The 27,389-nt window shown below is 33.7% G+C and overlaps 1 protein-coding gene across 4 annotated transcripts; it reads right to left on the bottom strand.

Moving 5' to 3' along the window:
- On the bottom strand, positions 1-27,389 carry LOC144963325 (NAD-dependent protein deacetylase sirtuin-2-like). Of its 4 annotated transcripts, none has more exons than XM_078897255.1 (15): positions 27,278-27,389; positions 25,172-25,287; positions 24,678-24,702; positions 22,591-22,746; positions 20,768-20,874; positions 20,314-20,370; positions 18,834-18,902; positions 17,438-17,561; positions 16,561-16,626; positions 15,879-15,934; positions 14,644-14,720; positions 9,558-9,612; positions 8,836-8,900; positions 7,645-7,711; positions 1-7,042 (listed from the first exon to the last, which is right to left on the bottom strand). In XM_078897255.1, the coding sequence occupies exons 2-15, from the start codon at positions 25,241-25,243 to the stop codon at positions 6,878-6,880; spliced, it is 1,161 nt and encodes a 386-aa protein (XP_078753381.1). In that variant the 5' UTR covers positions 25,244-25,287; positions 27,278-27,389; the 3' UTR covers positions 1-6,877. The 4 variants fall into 4 exon arrangements, with proteins under 4 accessions (XP_078753381.1, XP_078753382.1, XP_078753384.1 ...); XM_078897256.1 differs by having other exon boundaries at positions 6,742-7,042; positions 27,282-27,382; XM_078897258.1 differs by lacking the exon at positions 14,644-14,720 and adding an exon at positions 12,021-12,097 and having other exon boundaries at positions 6,742-7,042; positions 27,278-27,373.

The raw sequence follows: 27,389 nt of genomic DNA, 5'->3' as shown, positions 1-27,389 counted from the left end.
TAAATTTCGCCTTTAAAAATAATTTTTTTTATTCTTTAATAATATATCAAACAGATATAATATCCTATGTATACAAATAATCACTGCCGTGAGAAAAGTGAAATAACAAAAATGCATTGCACACACGTACATAAGAAACATCCAAATGAGATGACATCTCAATCAAACGTGGTTATTTAAAAAACAAACAAAATCCAGTCATTTATAATAAATAGCATATTAAAATAATATCACATTTCAGGAGCCAATATGTACAATGAACATAATACTAGTTTACAAAAAAAAAACTCTCGTATTTATTATTCAATAATTATTATCATGGAAAAGCAACAACAAAAAAAGACTTGAGTTTGGTTTTGTTAGTTTTTTTTAGGGGTTTATCATAATTTGTGACACTTTTAGGTCATTTCAGAGAACGAAAAAGAAAATGATGAGATGTGTGGTCAAACAGATTTTAGATGAGTTTAAACTCAAAAACATGCAACACTCAAAAAAAAAAAAAAAGACAGATCCAAAATCATTATTTTTGTGTGGCTAGTATAAGAACACACAATCTCATCCAGACGCAAGCATACATCTTCTATCATAAGCAATGAATTCAATGTTTACTAAACGTAAACCGATATCAACTACGTGTACAAAAACGAAATCCAGCATAGAAATGATTTACAAGAAAAACAACAAAAGACTCAGGTTGACCAATTCCCTTCCAGTGAAGGATCCCAGTCATGGCTGGAACAAGACTAAATGCAGCCTCATCCCGAAACAATGACAAAAATTATGTAAAAAGGAATAAAAGATAAAACGGCCTGGAAGAGTTGGAAAGAATGATCATTTATGATCATGGTCTCATATGAAAGTCCAGGTCAATCATTTAAATAAATAAGTGCTTCTTCATGATAAGCCTTGGTTTACCTGAAAATTTTCCTGGTTCTTCACAAGTACAACAAAATAAAGAGATAAAATTTTCTAAAAATAAATAAGTAAGTAATTTAGACAATAACTCTCTCCTTATCAACCATTTTCAGTATTTTCCTAAAATGGCAGGCTTACCCAGCAGAAAAATTAATTTAAAAAAAACTCAAACAGGATCTCTACAAAACAACTTTATGTTTTTATTAATTAAACAAAGAGATCATTCTTCAAAGTTTGTGATGTACAAAATAAATGTGAATAAGAAAAATGTATATTGTTTCGTAACAAATGTGACAATTTTGCTGTAGGTGGTAAGTAGAGGGTTAAAATCACTCAATTACAAAAGTTGTGAACATCTTACAAATAACTATACAGTTTGCACCTCTTAACCCGTTTGCTACCACTAGACTAGGCCGTTAGCGTTATTACCGAAACTACCTTATGGTTGATATTTCAGCCATAAGGCTAGAGATATAAACTATCACACAGCCGGGCCGGTATATCGGCTAATTTAATTCTATTATCGTTTATCAAAACCTTGAACTGATACTTTTTGATTGACTTAGTCGTAGAGCAAAGAGTAGTTGATCATTCTTTTCACGGTTTTTCACTTGAATTGGTGCAGAATTTCATTCTCCTATTGTTTATCAAAACTTTGAACTGATACTTTTTGATTGACTTGTTATTCTTGCAGAAAAGAGTAGTTGATCATTCTTTTCACGATTTTTCACTTGAATTGGTGCAGAATTTCATTCTACTATTGTTTATCAAAACTTTGAACTGATACTTTTTGATTGACTTGTTATTCTTGCAGAAAAGAGTAGTTGATCATTCTTTTCACGATTTTTCAATTGAATGGTGCAGACAAGATTTTAAAAAAAAAAGAAAAAGAAGTTGAAGCCTATTTTGAACTATGTGATTCTGAAACAGACTATTCCGCTGAGGAGGGTGAAAATTTTACTTCAGAAGATGATAGTAAATCAGATCCAGATCTTAGTCGAGATGATTCAAAAAATGACCTTTCATAAAATATATAATATCTATATGATATCTTATAGTTTGGTCACTATAAGCATTTCAAGGTAGTATATAGACAGCTAATACAGTACTTCAAAAGTCTTCACTATTTTCGTGTAATTTACTGTGGCAGTTCACGCACTGCAAGGCAAAAAGTGGGTGGTAGCAAAAGGGTTAAGTTAATTGCGATCAAAACATTAGTTTTCCAAATCAAGATCAACAAATGGCCAACATGAAAATGGGAAAAAAAACCCCAGAAGCAAAGAAATCTTTAAAATCACAGCTCTCTTTTAAAATGAGGTAACAAAATATAAAGAAGTACCTGATATTTAGATTAAATCTTAAAATGTGATTTTTAGACACGTTTGTTTCTCTGTGATTCCCCCATTATAAACAGTAAAATAAACAGCGAGATGTAAATATTTATCATGAATTAACAAATGGAAGAAGGAAAAATAAATTTAGAGTTGGTAGCAACATGCATAATTGTATTAAAATTCCATAATTTGATATTTTTCCATTTTATTCTGAGTATTATAAAGAGTAAATTTATTGTTATTTTTGAGGTAACTAATTTCTTTATTTTTTAAACTGCTTTTGGACAATAAGGACTATATGAAATAAAATACCCATTATCTAAAAGGATACAGCGATACCTTTCACCCCTTACTGTAAAGGCAGTTATGTTCTTTATTAAATCAATTAAAGATTCTCAATATGGGAGTATAGAATAAACCTGTAGACATAAATATTTCAAACACATTTTCACATAAAACCCCCCAAAAAAACAAATATAATTGAGCTTTCATATGGCCCTGTATCCGACGTGCACATATTTGTAGGTCTGATAACCCAAATTGTTAGGGGCTCATTGTTGTGATGGAAATACTCTCAAATCAATGTCCATTTACAACAATGTGTGGTTAATTATCAGACCTGCAAATATGTACCCATAGTCTGTATCCATTAAATATGCTTGAAGCGCTTTACAAGGGGTCTCAATCCAATAGCAAAGTCCCATTTCACACAGTGAATGTGCAGTAAGAAAAATGAAAGTAAGGAGTCTAATTTAAGGACTCGACCTTCCATCGCCCAGAGCAAGACTGGAACCACGGACCTACCAGTCCAAGGTAGAGTGTTATAGAAAAAAACACTAGGATAACTAATTGACAGTTGTGATTATCTTCGCTAAGCAAAACTACAACTTAAAGGGTTGAATTGAATTGAATGACCAATGTGACTGGAATTTGTATTGTTCAATTGATTTGTTGCTAGATCTACGATGATGGGCATACACCGCTTTTTGCATTCCATTGATATAAACTTGAAAGAAAGAGAAAAAAACTGCCAAACCCACATCTTTAACAATGATCTTTGATAGTACGTGCCCAATCAACATATCTCAATTTCAATTACAAACAAATCAAAGATTGTTTAGCCTTACTTCAAATCTGCATATATACAAAAATCACCATGATAAATGAATGACTCGTATGATTGGAATTTGTATTGTTCAATTGATTAGTTCCAAGACCTACGATGGTGGGCATACAGCGCTTTTTGCTTTCCACTAACTTGAACTTGAACGAAATAGAAAAAAATATACCCCACAGTCTTAACATTGATCTTTGATAATAAGGGCCCAATCAACAGATTCTGATTTCAATTACAAACAAATCAAAGATTGTTCAGCCTTAATTCATATCTGCATTATATAGATAGAATGCGCTAGGCCAAGGAGTTCACAACATTGCCATCCGGAAGTACAACGGACCAACACACAAACTCTGTGTAACCATGAACTTTTATAGTCTGGTTAATACAGTTTAGTGAGAACAACTCACAAACGCGGATGGCAAAAAAAAATAACAAAGGCCTGAGTGACGTCATCTGCATACTATCTATATAAAAATCACCAGGATAAATGAATAATTCGTGTGACCAAATAAGAGGAAGTCATCCAAGTTTATGGTTCCCCACTCAAGAATGGATGACTACTTGTACTCCTTCATACCATCGACATTAAGACAGTGGAATAGTCTCTCATCTCCAATGAAAGAAAAATACTGTGGTCTGTGGAATCTTCAAAATTAGAAGTTACAGACTTAAAAGGAGAAAGAAGATGAAGTAGAAGAAGCTGAATAGAAAAGAAGATAAGAAGAAGAAGAAGAAGAAGAAGGAAGAAGAAAAGAAGAAAGAAGAAGAAGAAGAAGAAGAAGAAGTAAAGAAGAATAGAAGTAGAAGAATAGAAGAAGATGAAGAAAGAAGAGTAGAAGAAAAGAAGAAGTAGAAGAAGAAGAAAGTAGAAGAAAGAAGAAGAAGAAGAAGAAAAGTAGAAGAAGAAAGAAGAAGTAGAAGAAGAAGAAGAATAGAAGAAGAAGAAGAAGTAAAGAAGAAGAAGAAGAAGAAGAGAAGAAGTAAGAAGAAGAAGTAGAAGAAAGAAGAAGAAGTTGAAGAAGAAGAGAGAAGAATGTAGAAGAAGAAGAAGAAAAGAAAGTAGATAGAAGTAAGAAAGAAGTAGAAAGAAAAGAAGAAGTAGAGAAGTAGAAGAAAGAAGAAGAAGAAGTAAGAAAAGAAGAGAAGTAAGATAGAAGAAAGAAGAAGTAAGTAGAAGAGAAGAAAGTAGAAGAAGAAAGTAGAAGAAGAAGATAGAAGAAGAATAGAAGAAGAATAGAAGAAGAAGAAGTAGAGAGAAGAAGAGAAAGAAGATAGAAAGTAGAAAAGAAGAAGTAGAAGAAGAAGAAGAAGAAGAAGAAGAAGAAGTAGAAAGAAGAGAAGAAGAGAAGAAGTAGAAGAAGTAGAAGAAGAAGAGATGAAGTAAAATAGAAGAAATAGAAGAAGAAGAAGAATAGAAGAAGTAGAAGTAAGAAGAAGAGAAGAAGAAAGAAGTAAAGAAGTAGAAGAGTAGAGAAGAAGTAGAAAAAGAAGAAGAAGAAGATAGAAGAAGAAGTAGAAGAAGTAGAAGTAGAAGAAGAAGAAGAAGAAGAAGAAAGAAAGAGAAGAAGAAGAAGAAGAATGAAGAAGAGAAGTAGAAGAAGAGAAGAAGAGAGAAGAAGAAGAAAGAAGAGAGAAGAAAGATAGAAGAAGAAGAGAAGAAGAGAAGAAGAAGAAGTAAGATAGAAGAAGAAGAAGAAGAAGAAGAAGAAGAAAAGAAGAAGAGAGAAGAAGAAGAAGAAAGAAGAAGAAAGAAGAAGAAAGAGAAGAAAGAAGAAGAAGAGAAGAAGGAAGAAGAAGAAAGAATGAAGAAGAAGAGAAGTAGAAGAAGAAGAAGAAGAAGAAGAAGAAGTAGAGAAGAAGAATAGAAGAAGAAGAGAGAGAAGAAGTAGAAAGAAGAAGTAGAAGAAGAAGTAGAGAGAAGAAGTAGAAGAAGAAGAAGAAGAAGATAGAAGAAGAAGTAGAAGAAGAAGTAGAAAGAAGTAGAAATGAAGAAGAAAGTAGAAGAGAAGAAGTAGAAGAAGAAGTAGAAGAAGAAGTAGAAGAAGAAGTAGAAGATAGAAGAAGAAGAAGAAGAAGAAGTAGAGAATAGAAAGTAGAAGAGAAGAGAAGAAGTAAGAAGAGAAGTAAGTAAGATAGATAAGATAGAAGAAAGATAGAAGAGAGTAGAAGAAGTAGAAGAAGTAGAAGAAGTAGAGAAGAAGAAGAAAGTAGAAGTAGAAGAGAGAGTAGAAGAAGTAGAAGTAGAAGAAGAAGTAGAAGAAGTAGAAAGTAAAGAAGTAGAAGAAGTAGAGAAGAAAGAGATAGAAGAGAAGAATAGAAGTAAAGAAGAAAGAGAAGAAGTGAAGAGAAGAGAAGTAAGAGAAGAAGAAGAGAAGTAAGAAGAAGAAGAAGAAAGAAGAGAGAAGAAGAAGAAGAAAGAAGAAGGGAAGAAGAAGAGAAAAGAAGGAGAAGAAGAAGAAGAGAAGAAGAGAAGAAGAAGAGAAGAAGAAGAAGAGAGAAGAAGAAGAAGAAGAAAGAAGAGAAGAAGAAAGAGAAGAGAGAAGAAGAAGAGAGAAGAAGAAGAAGAAGAAGAAGAAGAAGAAGAAAGAAAGAAAAAGAGAAAGAAGAGAAAGAAGAAGAAGAAGAAGAAAAGTAAGAAGTAGAAAAGAGAAAGTAGAAGAAGAAAGAAGTAGAAGAAGTAGAAGAAGTAGAAGAAGTAGAAGAAGTAGAAGAAGTAGAAGAAGATAGAAGAAGTAGAAGAATAGAAAGAAGTAGAAGAATAGAAGTAGAAGTAAAGTAAAGTAAAAGTAGAAGTAGAAGTAGAAGTAGAAGTAGAATAGAAGTAGAAGAAAGTAAAGAGAAGAAGAAGAGAAAGAAGAAGAGAAGAAGAAGAAGAAGAAGAAGAGAAAGAAGAAAGAAGAGAAGAAGAAGGAGAAGAAGAAGGAGAAGAAGAGAAGAAGAAGAAGAAGAAAGAAGAAGGAAGAGAAGAAGAAGAAGAGAAGAAGAAGGAAGAAGAAGAAGAAGAAGAAGAAGAAAGAAGAAAGAAGAAGAAGAAGAAGGAGAAGAAGAAGGAGAGAGAAGAGAAGAAGAAGAAGAAGAAGAAGAAGAAGAAGAAGAAGAAGAAAAAGAAGAAGAAGAGAGAGAGAAGAAGAGAGAAGAAGAGAGAAGAAGAAGAAGAAGAAGAAGAAGAAGAAGAAGAAGAAGAAGAAGAAGAAGAAGGAGAAGATTGGAATTGGTATTGTTCAATTGATTTGTTCCAAGACCCACCATGGTGGGCATAAGGCGCATTTTGCATTCCACAAATTTCCACAAATTTCAACTTGTAAGAAAGAGAAAAAAAATAAACCCCTCAACCTCGACATTGTTCTTTGATAGCAGTCTATGACAGTTTATGACAGTTTATGACAGTTTATGACAGTTTATGACAGTCTATGACAGTCTATGACAGTTTATGACAGTTTATGACAGTTTATGACAGTTTATGACAGTCTATGACAGTTTATGACAGTCTATGACAGTCTATGACAGTTTATGACAGTTTAGATTTCTGACTTGATGCTTTCTTTTTGCCAGCAGATTTGGGACTTGGTTTTGTTGTTTTGGTGACCCCCGATGCAGATGCTCCTTCATTTGTTGAAGAATTGGTTCGGTCTATAAAACAGTGGGCCTTGGACATGTGCTCCTTCAACATATCCTGTTTCAATTACAAACAAATCAAAGATAGTCTAGTTTTACTTTAAATTTTTTTATCAAATGACGTTATTATTTTACATTTAACAGCAAAACGAAATTTATTTCAAACTATAATCATCATCCCTGTGATGTGGTTTTACAGTTCTCAACATGAGTAGTAACAATAACAGTATTGCGACTGTGGCTTCAAATGAATGTTACTGCTCTCTTGGTGAAAACAGTTAGGTACATGAATCCAGCTCTAGTGAAATTGAACCCATCTGTATTAGGTTAACAATCTGTCTGTGTTTCTTTGTCTGTCTATCTATCTGTCTTTGTCTCTCTCTCTCTCTCTCTCTCTCTCTCTCTCTCTCTCTCTCTCTCTCTCTCTCTCTCTCTCCCCCCCTTGCCCTTTTTCTCTATTTCACCCATATTGAACTAACCATTCCAACTTCACAATGTTGTAGTCATTTAAAATAAAAATCTATCAAAGGATTACGGACTTATGACATAGGCCAAGTAATTTCCACATTCAGAAGACAAAAAAAGATCAAAGTCTCATTTATATCCATTTTGCCAGAGAAGTTTTGAGCAAAATAACAAAATCCTAACTGTCCAACTCACCCCGATTCCAATAAGATCTGCTAATTCTTGACACCCGTCATCGCACGTTGCCTCTTTGAACACGTCCCTGACACACATGAAAGAAATACATATCATCAAGGCTATTCTGTGTCATTCTTAACATTTTTCTTTTCCACTGACATATGCTTTCAACGATAATGATTAGTTGCATCATCACTGAGATTTTTTCTGACCTCTATCCTTTTCATTCAGCAGTGATTGGGTACCTGGGTCTGTTAGATCTGGCTGAAGGTACTTAGCAATACACAAACGTCCTTTCCAGAGGGTAGTAAGATTTTACTGTTTGTTTCATGCAAAAGTTCCCATATATCATATTTGTGACTTGAAAGTTTCACTAAAATGTATGACAAATCTTATTGGTTGACAAGCCTGAAAAGTCATATCTCAAGTGTGCAGTTATGTGGTCTAGTAGATATGACACTCACCTTCGGATCAGAAGGTCCTGGGTTCAAGTCTCACTCTGAACAGTGCATAGTTGAGTCATCAGAAAAAGCTCTTGACCCGCATTCTTTCACCGTACTCAGGTGTAAAATGAGTACCTGGCTTTCTTTCTTGGACAAAAAAATATTCTTGTAATATTGCCTAACAGGCACCATGTCTCATCCAATATGTTAAGTGTTGCTGTTGTCTGGGGACTCCTTTTAACGCATATTAAAGAGGATGTTGCGCTGGATAAAAACTCAAGGCATTTTCTTTTGTTTTGTTTTGCTTTGTTTTTTTTTTTTTTTGGGATGAATTTTAACTTTAATTTACTTCTAGTCATCTGGATACCAAATGGATTATTGAAGTGATGGCTCACAAAAGATCTTACCAATTTTTTTTTTTAAATGTAAAAAAAAGTTTTTTGTCATTGTAAAGCAGTCTGGCCACAACAGGATTCAGTAGTCTGATGTCACACCACCCGGCAACGGCGGCCATCTTGGTTCTAAACAAAGAAAATCATTCCTTTTTATTCTTCATGCTGGCTAGAACTTTTCATTCCCTTTTCATATGCCTTGTGATCATTTCTGGAAACGCTTTTATGCTCGCCGGAGTAATATTTCATACGGGCATCCGCCATTGTTCCGATAGTTTAGAGCCAGTGTTACTAAGTTACCATGCATCATTAGGAAGGAAGTGACGTTACGACTATTGAAGAGTATTGGGACAGAAGAGAAATGAGCGACCAACCTGTAATTGTCTTCTGAATCAAACTGAAATCCACCCCCAAACATCAAGGCCGTTATCGGATTATTCTGTGATTAGAATTGGACAATAGAAAACAAATCAATATTATTGTGACGATGATAATGATGATGACGACGATGATAGTGAGTAATAATATAACAATACCTGGTAATAATAATATTAATAATAATAATAATAATAATAATAATAATAATAATAATAATAATAATAACAACAATAATAACGACAATAATAATAATAATAATAATAATAATAATGAGCTGCACTACACTGTATGTGCTCAGAACTGCCAAGAATTGCTCACACCTCATACTGTCACTTCTTCTTCTGAGAGATTGCTCCATCCCTTTTGGAAAAGCAGCTCTGTAGCCTTTTATTATGGTGTGTTTGAACCTTTGATTGTATATGTCAAGGAGGGGGTTGGTAGAGGTGCTTTAAGTAGTCCTTCAGAGCCATTAGGCCCATGAAGCCGGAATTTATACCAGTTTTGTATAGTGTAAAAAAAGACAATAACCATGCTTGCTATCATTTGGACAGGACACTAGTCTATTGCAAAGTACTTCCCACCAATCACTACTGGATGGACAGGGGGGGGGAGAATCTCGACTGCACTCGGGGTTGAACTTGGTCCCTTTGTGTATGTATGAAGTGAGTGCTCTACCAACTGAGCTAGTGCTTTGATCTTATGATACAAATCCACTTACTGGTGTCATTCCTTTCTCTAAGTTGATGTACAATCTGGGCGTGTCAAATCCAACTCTAGAGGGAAGATCAAAGAAGAAAGACAAATTAATTACAGTCGAAGCAGTTTTATTTTCTTAACAACATAACATTCTTCAAATTCCGCGACACCAATCAAATTGGTTGGATGGCAGCATTCGAACTTAAATAAAACATGACAGTATCTTTACCCTACAGTTTGGACATATCCTCATGGTTACAATTAGATTTAGGAATTGTGGGAATTTTTAATTTAAATTTTACAGTTTTTATATCTACCAATCAAGAATGATTAGGAAAGTAGAGGTTAATTCTGATCTAAAATTGAAAATTGTGAAATCAACACAACAACAACAACAACAACAACAACAACAACAACAACAACAACAACAACAACAACAACAACAACAACAACAACAACAACAACAACAATAATAATAATAACAATAATAATAATAATAATAATGGCAATAATAATAATATTAACAATAACAATGATGATGATTAGCCTTATGAGAACTATTTATTGCCTCCAAAGGGCATTTCTGTTTTTTTAAATTTTAATTTAATTAGGCAATATTTTAAATAAATATGCATAAATTCACATATACACCAATATGCATTCTCTCTCTCACACCCTTTTTAATGTTATATAATCATGATAAATATAACTCTAGTCATCTTTTAACATGTCAAACCACAAAATAAAATACCTAAAATGGACTTTGAACTCAGTTCACTGGTTACAATACAGTGTTTTACCCACTCGATCGCCTTGTGCCAACCCTTCCTTACAATTCTCCCATCCTTTTGGACAAGTGATTTTTATTTGCTCAGAATGATTGGTTGGGCAAAATGAGTAATGTGAAATGCAACAGTGAATCGTATTTATTAATAAATAAATAAAATAACCTGTTTACCAAAGCTAGAGGTGCCTAAATGAGCCAACAAAATGGAGATAAAAAAATAAAGTGAGTAGATGTGACTCATATATAAGGGAACAACACAAAACAAACAACGTTTCGGCCCTTGGCCTTCGTCAGGAGACAGTAAACACAAACACAACCTGTTTACATCTCCATGGGGAAATTTGTGTTTTGTGTCTATTCCAATGGAAGACTGGAATAACCCTGGCGTCAGCCGCAGTGCAGTGCCGAAAAGTGAGCTAGGGTGAGGTGACCTGCTCAAGACCACACAGTGCAAGGGCGATTGAACTCGGGTATGAAGCAAAGACTGTATCGCTAAGCCACAGTTCCCTTACTGGGGTTAGTTACACAATAGGTGCCATAAAAATAATTTTTTTTTTTAATTAAAAAAAAAATGCTTTTAAGTGTGTAACTGCTGGTTTCTACAGGGTGTCTACAAAGTCTGGGCACATGTAATACTTCACAATCTGTAATTTTTATTTATTCTTTTAGGCTACGGATTGTGGAGATTTGGCTGAAAGATATGTTTCTTCAACGAAAAAGCGGCCACGTGTTGTTAAAATACAATTCATTTACATCCTATATTGAATAAGATTGGGGTTTTAAAGAGGAATTTGTACTAGGATATTGCTGTGTACCCAGAATTTATGGACACCCTGTATTTCGTTTATGGTCTAAATGTGCAGGAAAAGAGGGAAGCAACCAAAATGCTGGATGGAGAACATCATGGATTGGACAAGTTTAGACACAGCCAAACACTGATAAGTAAAGTGAAGGACAGGACTGGCTGGAGAAGCTGTATTCATGTCTATGACTGCTACTACGGTCAAGAGAATGAGGTGAGGTGAGGCATGTAAACAAATGAGTTAATAGTTGTGAGATGTGAATATTAAGTCTAGTCAAATAGTATAAAAAAGCTTCATATAATACTGCCATTCTATCTATCATTAAAAAAAACAACAACATGTGAGTTAACATTTTATTGATGGAAGGAAAATTGAGACGTGTGAGATGAACAAGAAAAGTGGGAAAATTATCCAGTATTCTTCAATGTTATTTTACACTGGATGGAAATTTAAAATGATTGAATTATACTCAAAATATTCTGTAATTATAGCTATGTAGTTTTCCATCTTGATTTGTCTGCTTATAGAATCCTTTTGAGCCTTTAGGCCTTTATGTAATCTAAACAATTCAAAAAGTTATATTTCAGAAATAATAGAACCTTCAGCGTCTGGGGTTTTCATTTATGAGAATAATATTATATACATATTCATATTTTCAAAGAACCCCATAAGTTAACCTTCAAATTTGAATAATTCCAAAAATCCTCTTGAAAAATTTTTTTCAAAGCATTGACCATTAAAGTTATTTAAAAAAACATTTATAAAATAAATATTCACTAGCAAAGTAAATCTTTATTAGTTTTAAAACTCCAAACAAGTGAACTTGAATTTTGGTCTTTTTAAAAAATAAATGTTAATCCTTTAACTCCAGGTCTAGATGCATCATACAAATTACCGATTGGTTAATGAGGCAAAAGGTTGCACCGTTAACGATGTCCCAATAATGATTAGCAAATCACATTGGGCTAGATCCTGTAATGTCAAAATATGAGAACACATATCTTGTTACATCTTCAGAAAAAAAAAATCTTTCATCAAAAAAGAAACTTAGGGTTCGACCATGAGTCAGGACAGGCATTTAAAAAATATAAATCTTTTTTCTCATTTGCCTCTTTATTTATTCATTATTGTTCTTCTTCCTTGAACTCACCATCTGACTCACTCACATTGAGTCTAACTATAAATGAGCATAGTCAAAAGAAAAAAATAAAATACAATTACAGTGGAATCCTGATAAAGCCATCCCTGCCTGGACCAGAAAGACTTGATTGACTTTAAGCAATGTTGACTTTATCCCTTTATCAATGGAACACGCATAGATAAAGAATAGAAATGTTGGGACCAACAAAAGGTGTTGACTTTAAGCAGAAATTTGCCTTTCAGAGTGTTGATTTTATGCGGATTTCACTGTATATGGTATTTTCCCGATAGTCTGTTGTGTATTTTGGAGGTCTCAATATTTCTCAGTATTTGGATACCATCAGGTAAGTTGTTCCATGAGTGGAATGTAAGTGGGAAAAATAAGTAGAAATGACTGTTAACATTAGTTGTAGGAATATTTAAAGTGTGATACCCTGAATGCCTCGTGTGTATTTTACTTGACTTCATTTTTTGGTTTGATCCACTGGTATATCCATAAGGCAGACCTCCGACTTGAAAATTCAAAACTTCGTGATTTTTGGGAGATAAATATTGTAGTCGCAATAGCTAACTCTAAAAAATCCACAATTTACCCTCACAATGATTAAATAACACTTCAAATTCCTTCCAATGATGTAGTCGGGCATCAATTTTAACTTTCAATGAGTGTTAATGACTTAGAAAACGGTACGCGTTTTACACTGCGAAGAATACAGGAATTAAAATTGTCCCAACTACCGGGAGTCTTTGTGATTTAATGGTAGCACATCGAGAGAGAGAGAGAAAGAGAGAGAGAGAGAGAGAGAGAGAGAGAGAGAGAGAGAGAGAAGAGAGAGATGGAGAGAGAGAGACATTAAAGATATATTATTATTATTATTATTATTATTGTTATTATTATTATTATTATTATTATTATTATCTGACCAGTAAGCAGAATGTCTGAGGTTCGATCTCTAGTCGAGGCAGACTGATTTTTTGGGATGTATTTTTTTGTATTTTTCTTTCTTGCTTTGTCTGGCACCTTTCATACACACTTGTTCAGATCTTTATCTTACACCAGTGCCTGCTCCCTCGTTTCCTCAATTTGATATTTTGTAAAATAAGTCCTTGATTTGTTGTTTAAGTCGGAAAAAAAATTGTAATAGGGCATTTCAGCGGGCTTGATGTACGAATATTTTGAGGAAATGCTAGGAATTACTATAATGTCTATTACTATAATATTATAATGTCAAATTGTTCATTCATTTGGGGATACTAATTAACTAATTATGAATACAGCATTGATTAAATCATTTATAAATTTAGTGATTTAACAATTCGATCGGACATTTTACAAAGACAGAAAAACTTACTTTAAAAAAACACAGGAAGATATATTTACATTTATTAAAAAAAAAAATAAGCTTTGTATAACTCATATAAGCCAAGTCTACAAGGTGAATAATATTTAAGTAAATATAGTACAAGGGATACACTGATGCGGAAACTGAAATTGATAAGGAAAAAATGCCTTGGAGTTTACCTCATCTCCAAGGATACAAAAGGATTAAAAAAGCTATGTAAATATGTGACCCGCCACCTCAATGCAGTATTATGTCAGAGAGAACCGGTTGATGAATAATAAATTTAAATCTAACAGTATCACAGATATGACGTTTTCTATCTTATCTGCTGATGAACTTTATGTTCTTTCTTCTTACTGTGGTCCAGGGTGGCCAATTCACGAGGCAAACATTTACTGAATTTTTGTGTGTAGAGAAAACAGACCACTATCTGAGTGCTGAGCTCAGGTAAAAAGGCATCATGTACTTACTTTTTTTTCAGTTCAGCAAGTGATTGGACAATGTACTGAGGTTTTTGAACATACAGAATTCCATAAATATGTGGAAAATCGTCAACCTTTTGTAGTCCTTCAGAGCCATTAGGCTTGTAGAGCTGGAGTTTATACCAATTTCTATAATGTGAAATGGACAATAGCAATTGCTTGCTATCTCTGGATAGGACGCTAATCTATCGCAAAGTACTTTCCATCAGATCTAACAGACCCAGCTACCCAATCAATGCTACTCCAGAAAAAAAAAAAATCTAAACTGCACACGGGATCAATCTCAGTCCATTTGCTTGGGAAGCAAATGCTCTACCAACTGAGCTATCAGGATCCCCATTCTTTCTTCTTAATAAATCAAAAAATGTTAGCACAAATCTAATATTTCTCAAAATAAATTTAATTTTTATCATCCAACCCCTCTTGACATAATACTTTTTATAGATTACAGGTGACATGCTTATTTTCACAAAAGGATACAATACAAGGATGGATTGACAAGCATAGGAAAGAAACAGCTAGTACTAGTGCTAGACTTCACAATTATTACTACCTGCTGACCAGAGAGGCAAAAGGCTGGACGGTGAGGGATGTCCCCATCACAATCAGCAGATCACAACTGGGTAAGTCCTGAGGAACACGGTTTGGTAAACCTGCTGTTTACTTACTATTGAGTGTGCTATTTGGTACTAGAGCAATGGATGTCATTGTATGACATGTATTGGCTAGTATCAAAAACAGACTTGTTGGAAACATTTTAAAAGATTTATAATGTTTACCCTTTATGTAAACTTTTAGAACCATAAGGCCCATGGAGCGAGAGTTTACTTCGGTTTCTATAGTGTTAAATGGGCAAAAGCAATTATTGCTATTCTTTGGATGGGATGTAGTTTACTGGAAGTACTTTTGAGCAAACCTGGCTGATCCAACTCCCCAATCACAGACAGGTGGATGAAGTTGGAGGGAGGGGATCAGAAAAACATCTTGACTGCACTTGTGATCGATTCTGGTCTCTTTGCTTGGGAAGCGAGTGCTCTACCAACTCAGCTATCATATCAGAACCCGCTAAGAGGGAGAACCTATTTCATTCAAATCATAATTCATCCTATTATTTGTCTGTAGGTTAATCTTTTTTACCAAGAAAACAGTAACAGCAATTTAATTTCATCACTATCACTGATCTCTTAGCAAAAATAGAACTCAAAGTATGATGTTAGAATCAGACTCAAATAAAACATTACATAGAAAAGTTAACTAAAGATTCAGTAACCATTGACCGTAATGTTTTCATCAATTTTTCAACTGATTGAAAAAAAAAAATAACTTGAATGAAAGAAAGAAATTTATTAAGTGTTCATCAAATTGACATTGAAAAAATGTTGAAGTCATTGGAGGAATGCCCTATGCTAAAGTTAAAAAAAAAGCCTAAAACTTTTCTCGTATAGACCATATATGAAAATGTTTTGTGGGAATCTTCTTGTCATCAAATGGTATCATCTTTAAATCATGGAAAATGACACGCATCCATCTAGCTTCCCATTAACTGTTACCTTTAAACAACCAATACTTTTATCTTTAAAAAAAAAAACCCCAACTCATCAATACTAAACAAAGTCAGCCGGAAAATTTCAAAAGGCCAGTTTTCTGGTTTTAGTAGGAAAAAGAGCATTCCTGGTTCTTATTTTCATGACTATTACATTTTATCAACATCTGAAGATGGTTTAAATAATTCATCAATTTTCAAAAAAATCTAACGCAAAATTTACTATGACCTATTTAATTTCTCACCTCATTAACAAGTTCCACAAAGCGGTCGGGTAATCTTTCTCCAAAGAAAACAATATCTGAAAGAAAAAAAAAAGGACAAAAAAACGACCAAGAATAAGTTTATAAGGACATATTCAAATCTTGGTCAATTCATCAATTTAATCATCTTCCTTAATTGCTTTACTAATAAATATGTGATCTGTAATCAGGAGGTCTAAGGTTCAGTCCCCAATCGAGGTATTATGATTTTGGGATGTTTTTTTTTTCCCCAGTATTTTTATCTCTGATTTGTCTGGCACAGTTTCATACACAATATTACAAACCTATAATCGTTATACATATATACTGTTTTAGCCATTGCTCAAATCATCTTTTATTACGTTTTATAAAATGAAGCAAAGGATTTTAACAGATGTTGAATGAGACATAACATTAAATCAAATCAGATCTGATGATATAAAACTCCACAAGTGCAATATTTCAAGAATTGATTGAAATATATTTATGAATATTGGAAAGCTGTATTCTATTCTTTACCAATATCTACCCATCTCGATGGAAGAGTGCTGTTGCTTCGCCAGGAGCCAAGAGGCATAAGTCAAGTAAGTCAAGTGCCTGCTCCCTAATTTGTCTCTTTATAAGTTAATGGGTATTAGTGGAGTCTTAACATAATTTACTGGTATAATTAAGAGAAGATAATTACCTGGTTTAACAACACCCTCACATTCCTCCACATCACATTTAGGAACCTTGTCAGCAATAATTTGTTCTGAAAATATAATAATTATTTTTTATTTTTAAAACAAGAACTCAATCGCTGATAATTATACAATCTTAAAACTGACGACCTTTTAACCAGTAAAAATTATTTCAAGTTATAATTTTCCCTATCATTCATCTGATTATAACTGCTAACTTGAACTGTTGAACCATTTTCATCAAAACAGCAATGATCGCAATTTGTAGGTCTGGCTTTAGTGAACTTCTTGCCACTTTGTAATCATTAATAACTTGGTGAAAACTTTACGACATGATGTCCAATTAGAGTAAAATCTAAGCTCACATCAATTACAAACTAAATCAAAATAACATGCTTTCTCCTTTTAATTTCTGGAAGAACATTCTAGCTATTTATCCAAAACCTTCCTCATCTGTAGATGTGTAAGGTTCACTCAGATATATGTTACAAAAAAAGGAATGACTTTGAAAGATTAAATAAAAAGGAATTAAAATAAAGAGGGATGTAAAAAAATAATAAATAAATGAATAAATTTATAAATAAATGAATGAATAACTATAATATATAAATAAATGAATGAATAAATAGATATTTTAAATAAATGAATAAATAAATAAATTTCATCCAATTCTAAGTCAACATCAATGGTTCAGGTATAATTTCTATATTTTTCTTTTCAATTTTAAACCCTCTTTTGAAAATGTAACCATCTTCTAATTTCATTTATTGAGAGCTTTCTTTGGAGATAAAAAATGTCAATAAACGTTTAGTTCATATAACGACAAATTGCGATGATCAAGTCATTAAAAGAAAATCCCTAAGATTCTCAATGAATGCCTACCTTTCATCCATGGGAAGGTGAATTCCTTATTGCACTTCAGACAGTGAGAAGTGTGAAAACTTCCATGTGCCTCTACGATTTTATCTGCATCAAGACCGGCTACTCTCTCAAGGGTATCAATGTTCTGATGTGAGGAGACAATAAAGAGAGAGAGAGAAAAAAAAGAAAAATTTGGAATAAAAAGTAAAAGACATTAATAAAATAAATAAATAGGAACACTTACATAGGGATATACCTACAAAGTGTTATTGCAAGAATGAAGGAGGCAATACACAGACACGGATTATTTCAAAGTTTATCATTTTAAGCTTAAATAGCATTGAACAAAAAAATGAAAGTAACCACCTTATAATGAACAAAATATGTGACAAGGAATATTTTGAGTTCCAGCACTTCTTCAGCCAACATTAAAAATTATATGAACAGTTACAGTCCTTCAGAGCAGAAGTTTATCCCGGTTTCTTTAGCATGAAATGGACAATAGCAATTGCTTGCTACCTTTTGGATGAGATGGTAGTCTATCACAAAGTAAATTCCAATAGATCTAACAGACCCAGCTACCCAATCACTGCTGGGTGGACAGAAAAAAATCTCGACTCCACCCGGGATCGATCTCAGTCCCTTTGATTGTGAAGTGAGTGCTCTACCAACTGAGCTACGTAACATAAATTCCAAAGAGTTGAGTGAATAAGTCCCCTTTCAAAATATTGGGAATAGATAATTAAAAATCTCTTTATTCACATAAGAAGGAAAAAACTTTTTTAAAGTTTCACTTTATCTGAACCCCCCCCCCCCCCCCCCCCCACTCCCCCCGAAAATAATGGCTTCAGGTTTTCTTGTGAAAGAAACATATAAATTAAATGTTTTCTGACTTTTCATCGATCAATATGCGGCTTTGTGGTCAAGTGGTATGACACTAGCTTTTGGACTGGTAGGTTCAAAACCTGCTCTCTGTAGCACAAAGTTGAGTCCTTGGAAAAGGCTCTTTAGTCACATTCTCTCACCACACTCAGGTGTAATATGAGAGCCGGGCTGTTAAAAGTATTGTCACAGTCAGAAAAAATTGTAACATTGCCTTACAGGTTTCATGTCTTGTCCTAAAAGTTAAATGTTGCTGTTGGCTGGGGGCCCCTTGTGTGGTACTTTGAACACATTTAATTTAATGGATAATGCGCTACATAAATTCTCAAGAAAAGATTCGCTCTCTTATATTTCCCAATGGTGTGCTGAACTGGAGCCTTAATATCTATCTCTAGGAGACCAATGAATTGCAAATTATCATTTCATTCACTTTGTTCTAGATTTACATGTAATATAACACGTCTACAGATCTACCCTTTTAAATTGAAAAAAAATAATTTTTAAATCAAATTACCCGTAATTCATCCTATTTTACCTGAGTGTAGTGACGTTTCAGCTTCTTCTTGAAGTCTAACAATTTGATGAAGTAGTGGCAAGGGGTGGGCTGAAAATACAGACAGTTTGTGAAAAAAAAAGACAAAGAGGGCAGAACCCCCGCCCCCCCCCCCCCCCCCCCCAAAAAAAAAAAAAAAGTTATGAAATGAGGCACTGAGAAATTAGAGAGAAGGCGCTGGTGTAAGATAAAGATCTGAAAATGTGTGTTTCAAACAGTGCTAAACAAAGCAAGAAAGAAAAATACAAGATAAAAAACATCCCAAAAAAATCTGTCTTCCTCGACTGGGGATCGAACCGTTGACCTCCTGATTACCGGAAGTGTAATGGTAGCACATCTGACCAGTAATTAGGAAGTCTGAGGTCTGATTTATTGGGATGTTTTGTTTTTCTAGTATTTTCTGTATTTTAGGGGCAGTTTGGCTCAGCGGTACGGTCTTTGCTTCGTACCTGAAAGGTACAGAGTTCGATCATCTGCCGCTGTGCTGTGTGGCCTTGAGCAAGCCAACTTGCCCTAGGTCAATTTGTGGCGCTGCACTGCAGCTGACGCCTGGGTTATTTCAGTCTTCCCTTGGAATAGACCCTAGAGAAAAATTTCCCCTATGGGATGAATAAAGGGAAGTTTATTTTATTTTATTTTTTTTATTTCTTGCTTTATCTAGCACTGTTTCATACACAATCTGGAGGAGATTGGGTCGTCATCACCTCTCACTGTGCTCACCCTTGTCGGTTTGAAGGCCATGGTCAAAGTCAAAGGATTTTCACCTTATTTCATCATGGAACTCTTTTGAAAATTCAACCAACGTCTGTAACTTTCTCCCACAATATGGCAAGAAATGGCCAAATTGAATTTGACAGAGAAATTTTAAAAAAATCAAAATAAAAGCCTAAATACATCCATTTGTTCTCATCATACACACAGTCGCGATTATCTTCGAAGAACGGAGTTGCGACTTAATGACAAGACAAGACTCCACAGCTCTCTTGGCTAACTCCTTCTCTGTGTTCCATGTGAAGGATCCAATGCAATTTTTGCCAAGTGGTTTCATTAAAGAGAAAGAGATTTCTTGTAGCTATATCAGAAAGAAGTCCTTCAGAGCCATCAGGCCCGTGGAAATGGAGTTTATTCCATTTTCCATAGAATGAAACAGACAATAGCAATTGCTTGCTATCCCTTGGATAGGTCAATAGTCTACAACAAAGTACTTTCCACGTGATCTAACAGAACCAGCTACCAAATAACTGCTGGGTGGACAGATGGGATAAGAAAAAAAAAATTATCTCAACTGCACCCAGGATCGATCTTGGTCCCTTTGAGAGAGAAGTGAGTGTTCTACCACAGCTGCTAATAACTAACTGTTCATTTCATGAAAAAACTTGGATAAATCGTCTCTCCATTACCCTTAAGGCACTTAATTCAATACAAATTCTAAACACTTGTTGACAATAAGAACACAACAAACCTTGAAAGATCCTGGCATTAACTCTTTCGCCAAAACAAAAAATGGCTTGGGATTTTTCTAGGAAACAAGAAAATTGTAAAAAAAAACAATAAACATAATAAGCCATAATACAATAAATCAAAATATCCTCTTTATCATTATCGAAATTTAGAAAAAACAAAATTAATTAGAAGTCATTGTATAACCACATTCATTTCTGTATACGACACAATTACTATTTAAATATTTACACTTTCAATCAACCTAAAAACGCAAGGCTAAAAATCAAATGATTAAGTAAGGAAACAGGCGGATAGGAATTTCAGTAAGCATGAGGAAGTGAATGTGAGTAAAAAAAACATGTGAGGCAGTATGGAAAAAAACCTTTTAAAATGATTAACTTAAAAAGTAGAGTAGAGTAGAGAAAATAATTGTTTGAGAGGAAGAAAAACGAAGGTATTATGTAATGAGATACCTGAAAAAAATCCAATTCAAAGATGGCCTGTGGATAAGGCAAGTTGTAAGATGACAGATTGTTATAGAGGCCTGTTTCTGGACTACGGAAGTCTGGGATACCAGCAGCTGGTGAAGGATGACACGTGAACAACAAAAGTATAAAATGTTATAAAGAATTTTACATACATTGATCTCTTTCTGTTGTTGTCGATATTCCAATTGTTTTCTTAATTATTATAAATGGAAAATAAATAAAAAGAGATAACAAATTTATAACAATACCTTGTTATAAGGAAAAAGCTGAAACCTTTTTGATATTTAAACCAAGAGGTGACTCGGTGGATGGTGCATCCTCGCACTGTGACTCCGGTGACATGATTTGAACCATATCTTTTTTTTTTTGTTAAGTAAGAATCATATCCATATTACTCTGAACTGCCAACTGTTTCTAAAAATTCGGAGAATTACGGAAATCTGGCTCCAATTTCAGAGCTTCATGAGAATCTCAGTCATTAAAACTTATTTTTGTTTTTGTTGCTTTAGGTCTCTTCCAACACAATTGAGGTTATATGAGAGACCGCTGAAACAAAAAAAACAAGCAATCTAACAAAAATAGTACAAATGTCAATCAAAATCATAACCTAAAGATATCATAAGCTAAATTATAAATAACCAAGAACAAACAGGCAGAAGATTTACAGAAAAAAAAATATCCCCTGTCAAAAATACAATCACAAACCAAAGAAGCAGGATAGGCTAGTAAAGAGAAGAAGAAACGACATCACTATCGGATCGTACACCCATGCGAACATCATAGGTATATGATTCAAGGGTGATGCTCCCATCCAACCACCCACTTAAAACTTATTGAAAATGAAAGTTAATGCAGGGCTACATAACTTTAAAGATTTTTAAGTGTTATTTAATACTTGTGAGGGTAAATTGTATAATTTTTAAGTTAACTATAGCGACTACAATTCTTATCTCTTGAAAATTACAAATGTTTAAAGTATCAAGAAGGACGGTCTATACAACTCGCGTTGCAGTTTTGCTTTATTTATTATATCATAAACTTTTCGTTTATGTGAAAATCCGATTTTACAGTAGCATAGCATTCATGGGGCTGCGTGGCTCAGCGGCACTGTTTTTGCTTCTTACCAGAGTTCGAATACCGGCTACGCATAGTGGCCTTGAGTAAGTCACCTTGCTCTATCTCAGTTCGCGGCGCTGCACTGTGGCTGATGCCTGGGTTATTCCAGTCTTCCCTTGGGATCAGTAAAGGGAATTTTATTTTAATTTTATTTATAATAGCAAAATTTTTTTTAAAAGTTCGATATTCCAATTATCCTTTGTACAAGAAATGTAGGTGTTCAGGAAATATTCATATCCTGCATGCATCCTAATTTACTAAAATAAGATTCTGACATGTAATGATACCTTTACCACAATAATAATTCTTAAGAATTTAAGTCAAATATTATTTTGATGTCAGTTAAATTTTCACCTGTTGGTGTAAATAAGGATAAATCTAGATGAGAAATAACATGGATGAGGTCATTTGAGGAATATAATAAAAGCTCTCGATTTTTAATTTTCAAACTCGTTCCAAAAGCGCGCTCATCCATCGGTATTTGGAACTTATTCACAATTTCATAAGTAGAACTTCAAAACATACTATAGTGGTCCCCTGTTTAAGACCATACCAACCATATAAAAAAATAAAATTGAGTAAAAAGACAACCCTCCCCCCCCCCTACCCTCCAACTCTCTCTCTCTCTCCTGTCCACTTTCACTGTGACATATTATACCAAATCCTTATACTTGTTAATGTTAAATACTCACATGTAGAAATACCAGCACCTGCCATGGTGACAATGTTTTTACATTTATCACTGTTGATGTACTTGGCTATTCCTTCCAGTGTCAGCTCCTCTAGTATCTGTTCTGGTTTTTCACGCAAACCGAGAGACCTTGCCAAGTATTCACGAAGAAAGTCGACTGAAAAATGTGACACTCACTTTAAAAATGTTTTTGGGGGTCCCGATAGCTCAGTTGGTAGAGCACTCATTTCACATGCAAAGTGACAGATATCAATCCCGGGTGAAGTAATATTTTTTTTCTAACACTCTCTATCCATGCATTAGTGATTGGGTAGCTGGGTCTATTAGATCTTGCTGAAAGTACTTTGAGATAGAGTATTATCCTATCCAAAGGATAGCAATCAATTGCTATTGTTCATTTCACGCTATAGAAATAAAAATGAATGAGTTTTTATAAAGCGCATTATCCACTCAAAGTCTCAAAGCGCTTTACAAAGGGACCCAGGCCAATAGCAACACTTAACATGTAGGACGAGACATGACGCCTGTTAAGCGATATTATATATATTTCTGGACAGAACAATGTTGTTAATGGCCTGGTACTCATTTTACACCTGAGTACAGTGAGAGAATGTGAGTAAAGAGCCTTTTCCAAGGACTCAACAATGCGCCGAGCGAGGCTCGAACTCAGGACCTTCAGATCTGAAAGTGAGTGTCTTACGACAAGACCACAGTGCCGCCCACCACAGAAACTGGGACAAACTCAGGCTCTGTGGGCCTATTGGCTCTGAAGGACTACTTTTTATAAATTATGTAATTGAGACGCAATCACACAAGACAATCCTTTTGTTTTTTTGGGTTTTTTTTCTATGTGAAGGCATTCAATACTGAAATACAAGTTTCTAAAATTAATTGCGTGCATTTGAAAGCAAAGTTTAATGAATGATCTTATAGTTGTAAATCTGAAGGGAGCAATTGGTTCCTATCTCTGAATCAAACGGAGGCCTTCCGAAAGCTCCTCGGTTTAGCATCTCTATTGAAATATAGTACAAAGCAGAACTATAAGGGTAAGCTCAATGTCAGAGGATTTTTTTTTATTCTTAGGGTTAGTTAAATGTCCTAATAACGGTGCTTGGTGTATTTGGTTTTCCTATTATTATTAGGATTAGTTAAAGGTACTTGGCTTTATTATTTCTTACGGGTAGTTGAGGGAATATTTGGGTTGTTTCCCTTAGCGTCAGGAGCTTTTGGAAGGCTCCCGAATCAGACCCTGGTCTATGAAAGTAGTTTCCATCAGATCTAAAGTAAACCTAGCTATCTATTATCTCCTAGATAAGAAAGACTAAGATCTAACTGAATAAAATTCAAATATCAAAGACTAGAACCTAATTTTTGTTTGTCAATACTTTGCTCTTCTGCCAATCAAGGTATTGTGCAGCCTTGGAGCCATAATTGTAAATAGATAATTCTAGTAATAATACCCTCTATTCTATTGTAACTTGTAAGCATCACCAGAAACATAATAAAACAAGACAATGAATCAGAAATTCTTCTGTGAATGACATGAAATAAGCTATTCTGTCTCATTTACATTATGCAAATATTACCCTCCATCTTTTAATAGAACTTTAAAATATAACAAATTTAAATTCACTGCATCATACCTCCACAAATGACTGAGAATGACAAGTAATTTGTAACACATCTCAATGCATTCTTTAGGTACTTTTTTAAAAACCATTTTTGGTTTTATTTGTGGTATGATTAACTCTCTCCTTACCAGCTATTTTCAAAATTTTACCCTCAACTTCACACTCACCCAACACAAAAATAGATTTTTCAGAGAGAATAGTAACCAGCATATGCTTGTTTTGTTCAGAAAAATGAGCTCTGCAACACAGTGTCGAGTCTTGATAGCTATAACTATAACAAAATGCAATCAGAACAAGAAAATTGTTGGTTATACTGTAACAAATGTAACGATTTTCCTTTGGGTGGTAAGGAGAAGGTTAAAGCACTAAAGATCATATTAGCAGGGAGCATTGACATAATAAAAGAATAATATAAAATATATTTTTTTTAATTTAAAAAAAAAGATTTCTGACTTACCCGAACTTGTACTATCTTTCCCTTCCTGAAATGAAAATATTTTAAAAGCAATTAAAACAATTATAGAAATTGGAAACAAAATAAAACAAGGGTTGAAAGTTGAAATATTATAAGATTCTTGTACTCCTGTGTTTGGAATTACGAAGGAGTTCCCAATAATGCCTCATAATATTTTTGCTATCATGCTATCAAAAAACAAAGAGAAAAAATTGAACTTTAATATAGCACAATATAATAATAATAATAAATCTTTATTGTCCTCAAAAAAGTGGCAATTTGTCAATATCCACTAAACATGCTCAAAGCGCTTTACAAGGTGTCCCCAACGAACATGAACAGTTAACGTAGGACGAGACCAAATACCTGTGAGATGAACTTACATTTTTTCGGATGGAGACACAAAAATACATGTATTCCATTTTTCACAGTTTTAAATCCATCCATAAACATTGAAAAAAAAAAGCAACAAAACATAACAACAAGATTTATTTTACCTCTTTATTTGTCTCTGTTTTGGTCCCATTTCCCGAGGCAGCTGCCTCATTGGATTCTTTTTCGCTACTCATTTCTGATTGAGATTTTTAATCTTGCAGAGTAAAATATGTGTGATCTGTAATGAAAGCATGAAATAATAGTATACTGAGGAAGTGGCAAAAAGCAAAGATGGAAAAATCCGACAAGTGTATAAGAAATTTTATGTTTTTATTCTAGAGCATGAATATGCAATGGAGTCTATCTATATAAGATAAACTTGCTTAAGATAAAATCTTGATAAAAATGAACTTGACATACAGTATCGTGTTTACTTCTAGAGGTCAACTAATCAAAGTCTTGTTTAAATAACCAAGAATCTGTCTCAGTCAAGTAAAATAAACTGTTCTCTGACCAAGGTGACCTCCATTCCTAAGTATGTTCTTCCAACGTCATGGAAGCTAAGTACAAAGGTGTTTAGGATATCACTTGGGTTTAAGTGGGACTATGTCCATTGTGGGTTTAAAAGGGGATGTAACAGAAGAGAATATGAATATAAACTGTTGAGTGCCATGACAAATATGATATTCAATCTTTTATCAAGAATTCATTGATATTTCAAAAAATAATGAACAAACTAAAAAATAAAGAGAGAAAAAAGGAAATTTTAAAAAATGCTCTTTTTTATTCAGCTTCTCATCGATGAATAACCTTGCAGTACCCCTGCTGTATGAAATGTACAAGACATACATTGCTGACATTTTAAAGGCCTTTACTGGATTTACTATGCTTACTTTGATTGGGAATATCAGTATTATTATCATCATTATTACTACTATTTTAATTACGTACTTTTTTTCCTCTATTACAAGAGCTGTAACCTAACAATAATTGCCTATTTAGACAATAAAGATTATTATTAATATTATTATTCTTATTCTTCTTCTTCTTATTATTATTATGAATTCCATTAACAGGAAAATTCTCTAATCTTACAGATTGCTGGAAAAGTGAGGTGTTTGGGTTACCGAGAAAAGTGGTTGCATAGTTAAACTAAGTTATGAATGAATTTCATTTTTTAAAAATTGATGGTGGTATACTATGTAAGTTGACATATTTATTTAGTCGTGGATCCAGATTAATTCAATTATGATGTGAAACCGCAATACGAAGGGGAATGAATTTTCATGATAAATCACTGACAAGTTTGTTTTTCTTTTTCGTTTTTTTTTTATCTTCTGAGTATTTTTTTTTTTTTTTTGGTACTACCGCAAACTTGGGGACCCAAATATTTTGGGGGTTTGGGAGGGGGAAACTTTAAAAAAAAAAGTCTAGTTGGGGGTTTGGGAGGGGAGAGACTTTAAAAAAACAAAAAAAGTTTCCCCCTTCCCAACCCCCCCCCCCCCCCCCAAAGGTTTCTCCCCTCCCAAAACCCAAAAATTATTTGGGTCCCCGAGTTTGCGGTAGTACCTTTCTTTTTTTCTTAGGCGCTTAATTATTTTATTATTTGGCTCAAGTTAAATTCTGATGCTATTTAATTCAAAGTCCTGTCAAAGTATGAGAACTTTCCTTTATTACAGCTTGAATTGCAGTCATAATAATAATAATAATAATAATAATAATAATAATAATAATAATAATAATAATAATAATAATAATAATAATAATAATATTAATAATCGAACTACAAACTGCTACCTTGACTTGCTTGGGGCTTGACAAATAAATGATAATTTAAAAAATAGTCAAGAGTAATGGTAATGGTTATTATTGTAATTGAAATTGTACATTGCATAAGCTTCCTACGATTGAATGATGAAACCGATCATAACTCAGTTCCCAATTTCCCGCTTTTCGATATCTCTATCGGAATTCTATGAATTAGTTCATGTTAAGTTAAGTCTATATAGTCTAATATAAATATAAATTGTCAGTTACTATCTATCTATATATAAAAAGTGGTGATGGGATGGGTGTTGTAGTTTGTAGGGTTAAAGTTTAAGTCTTAGTCGAGCCTACATTCGAGTAATAATTGAGCCAAGCCCCATGGCTATGGTCAACATCAAATCTATGATTATGATGTTCAAATTTTCCTTCGAGATACCGCTGATATTCAACATCACACTCACTAACTGAACACATTGAAAGTGAAGGAAATTCTGAGTCAGTCAATCACAATCAACTGGACACTGCTTTGAACTCTCAACTCTCTGTTTACACTTTACACCATCACCGGAAAAC

Source organism: Berghia stephanieae, chromosome 1 (assembly GCF_034508935.2).
Source record: "Berghia stephanieae isolate SIO BIC M18660-M18661 chromosome 1, UCSD_Bste_1.3, whole genome shotgun sequence".
NCBI classification, from domain to species: Eukaryota; Metazoa; Mollusca; class Gastropoda; order Nudibranchia; family Aeolidiidae; genus Berghia; species Berghia stephanieae.
This window is presented reverse-complemented; position numbering and strand designations above follow the sequence as displayed.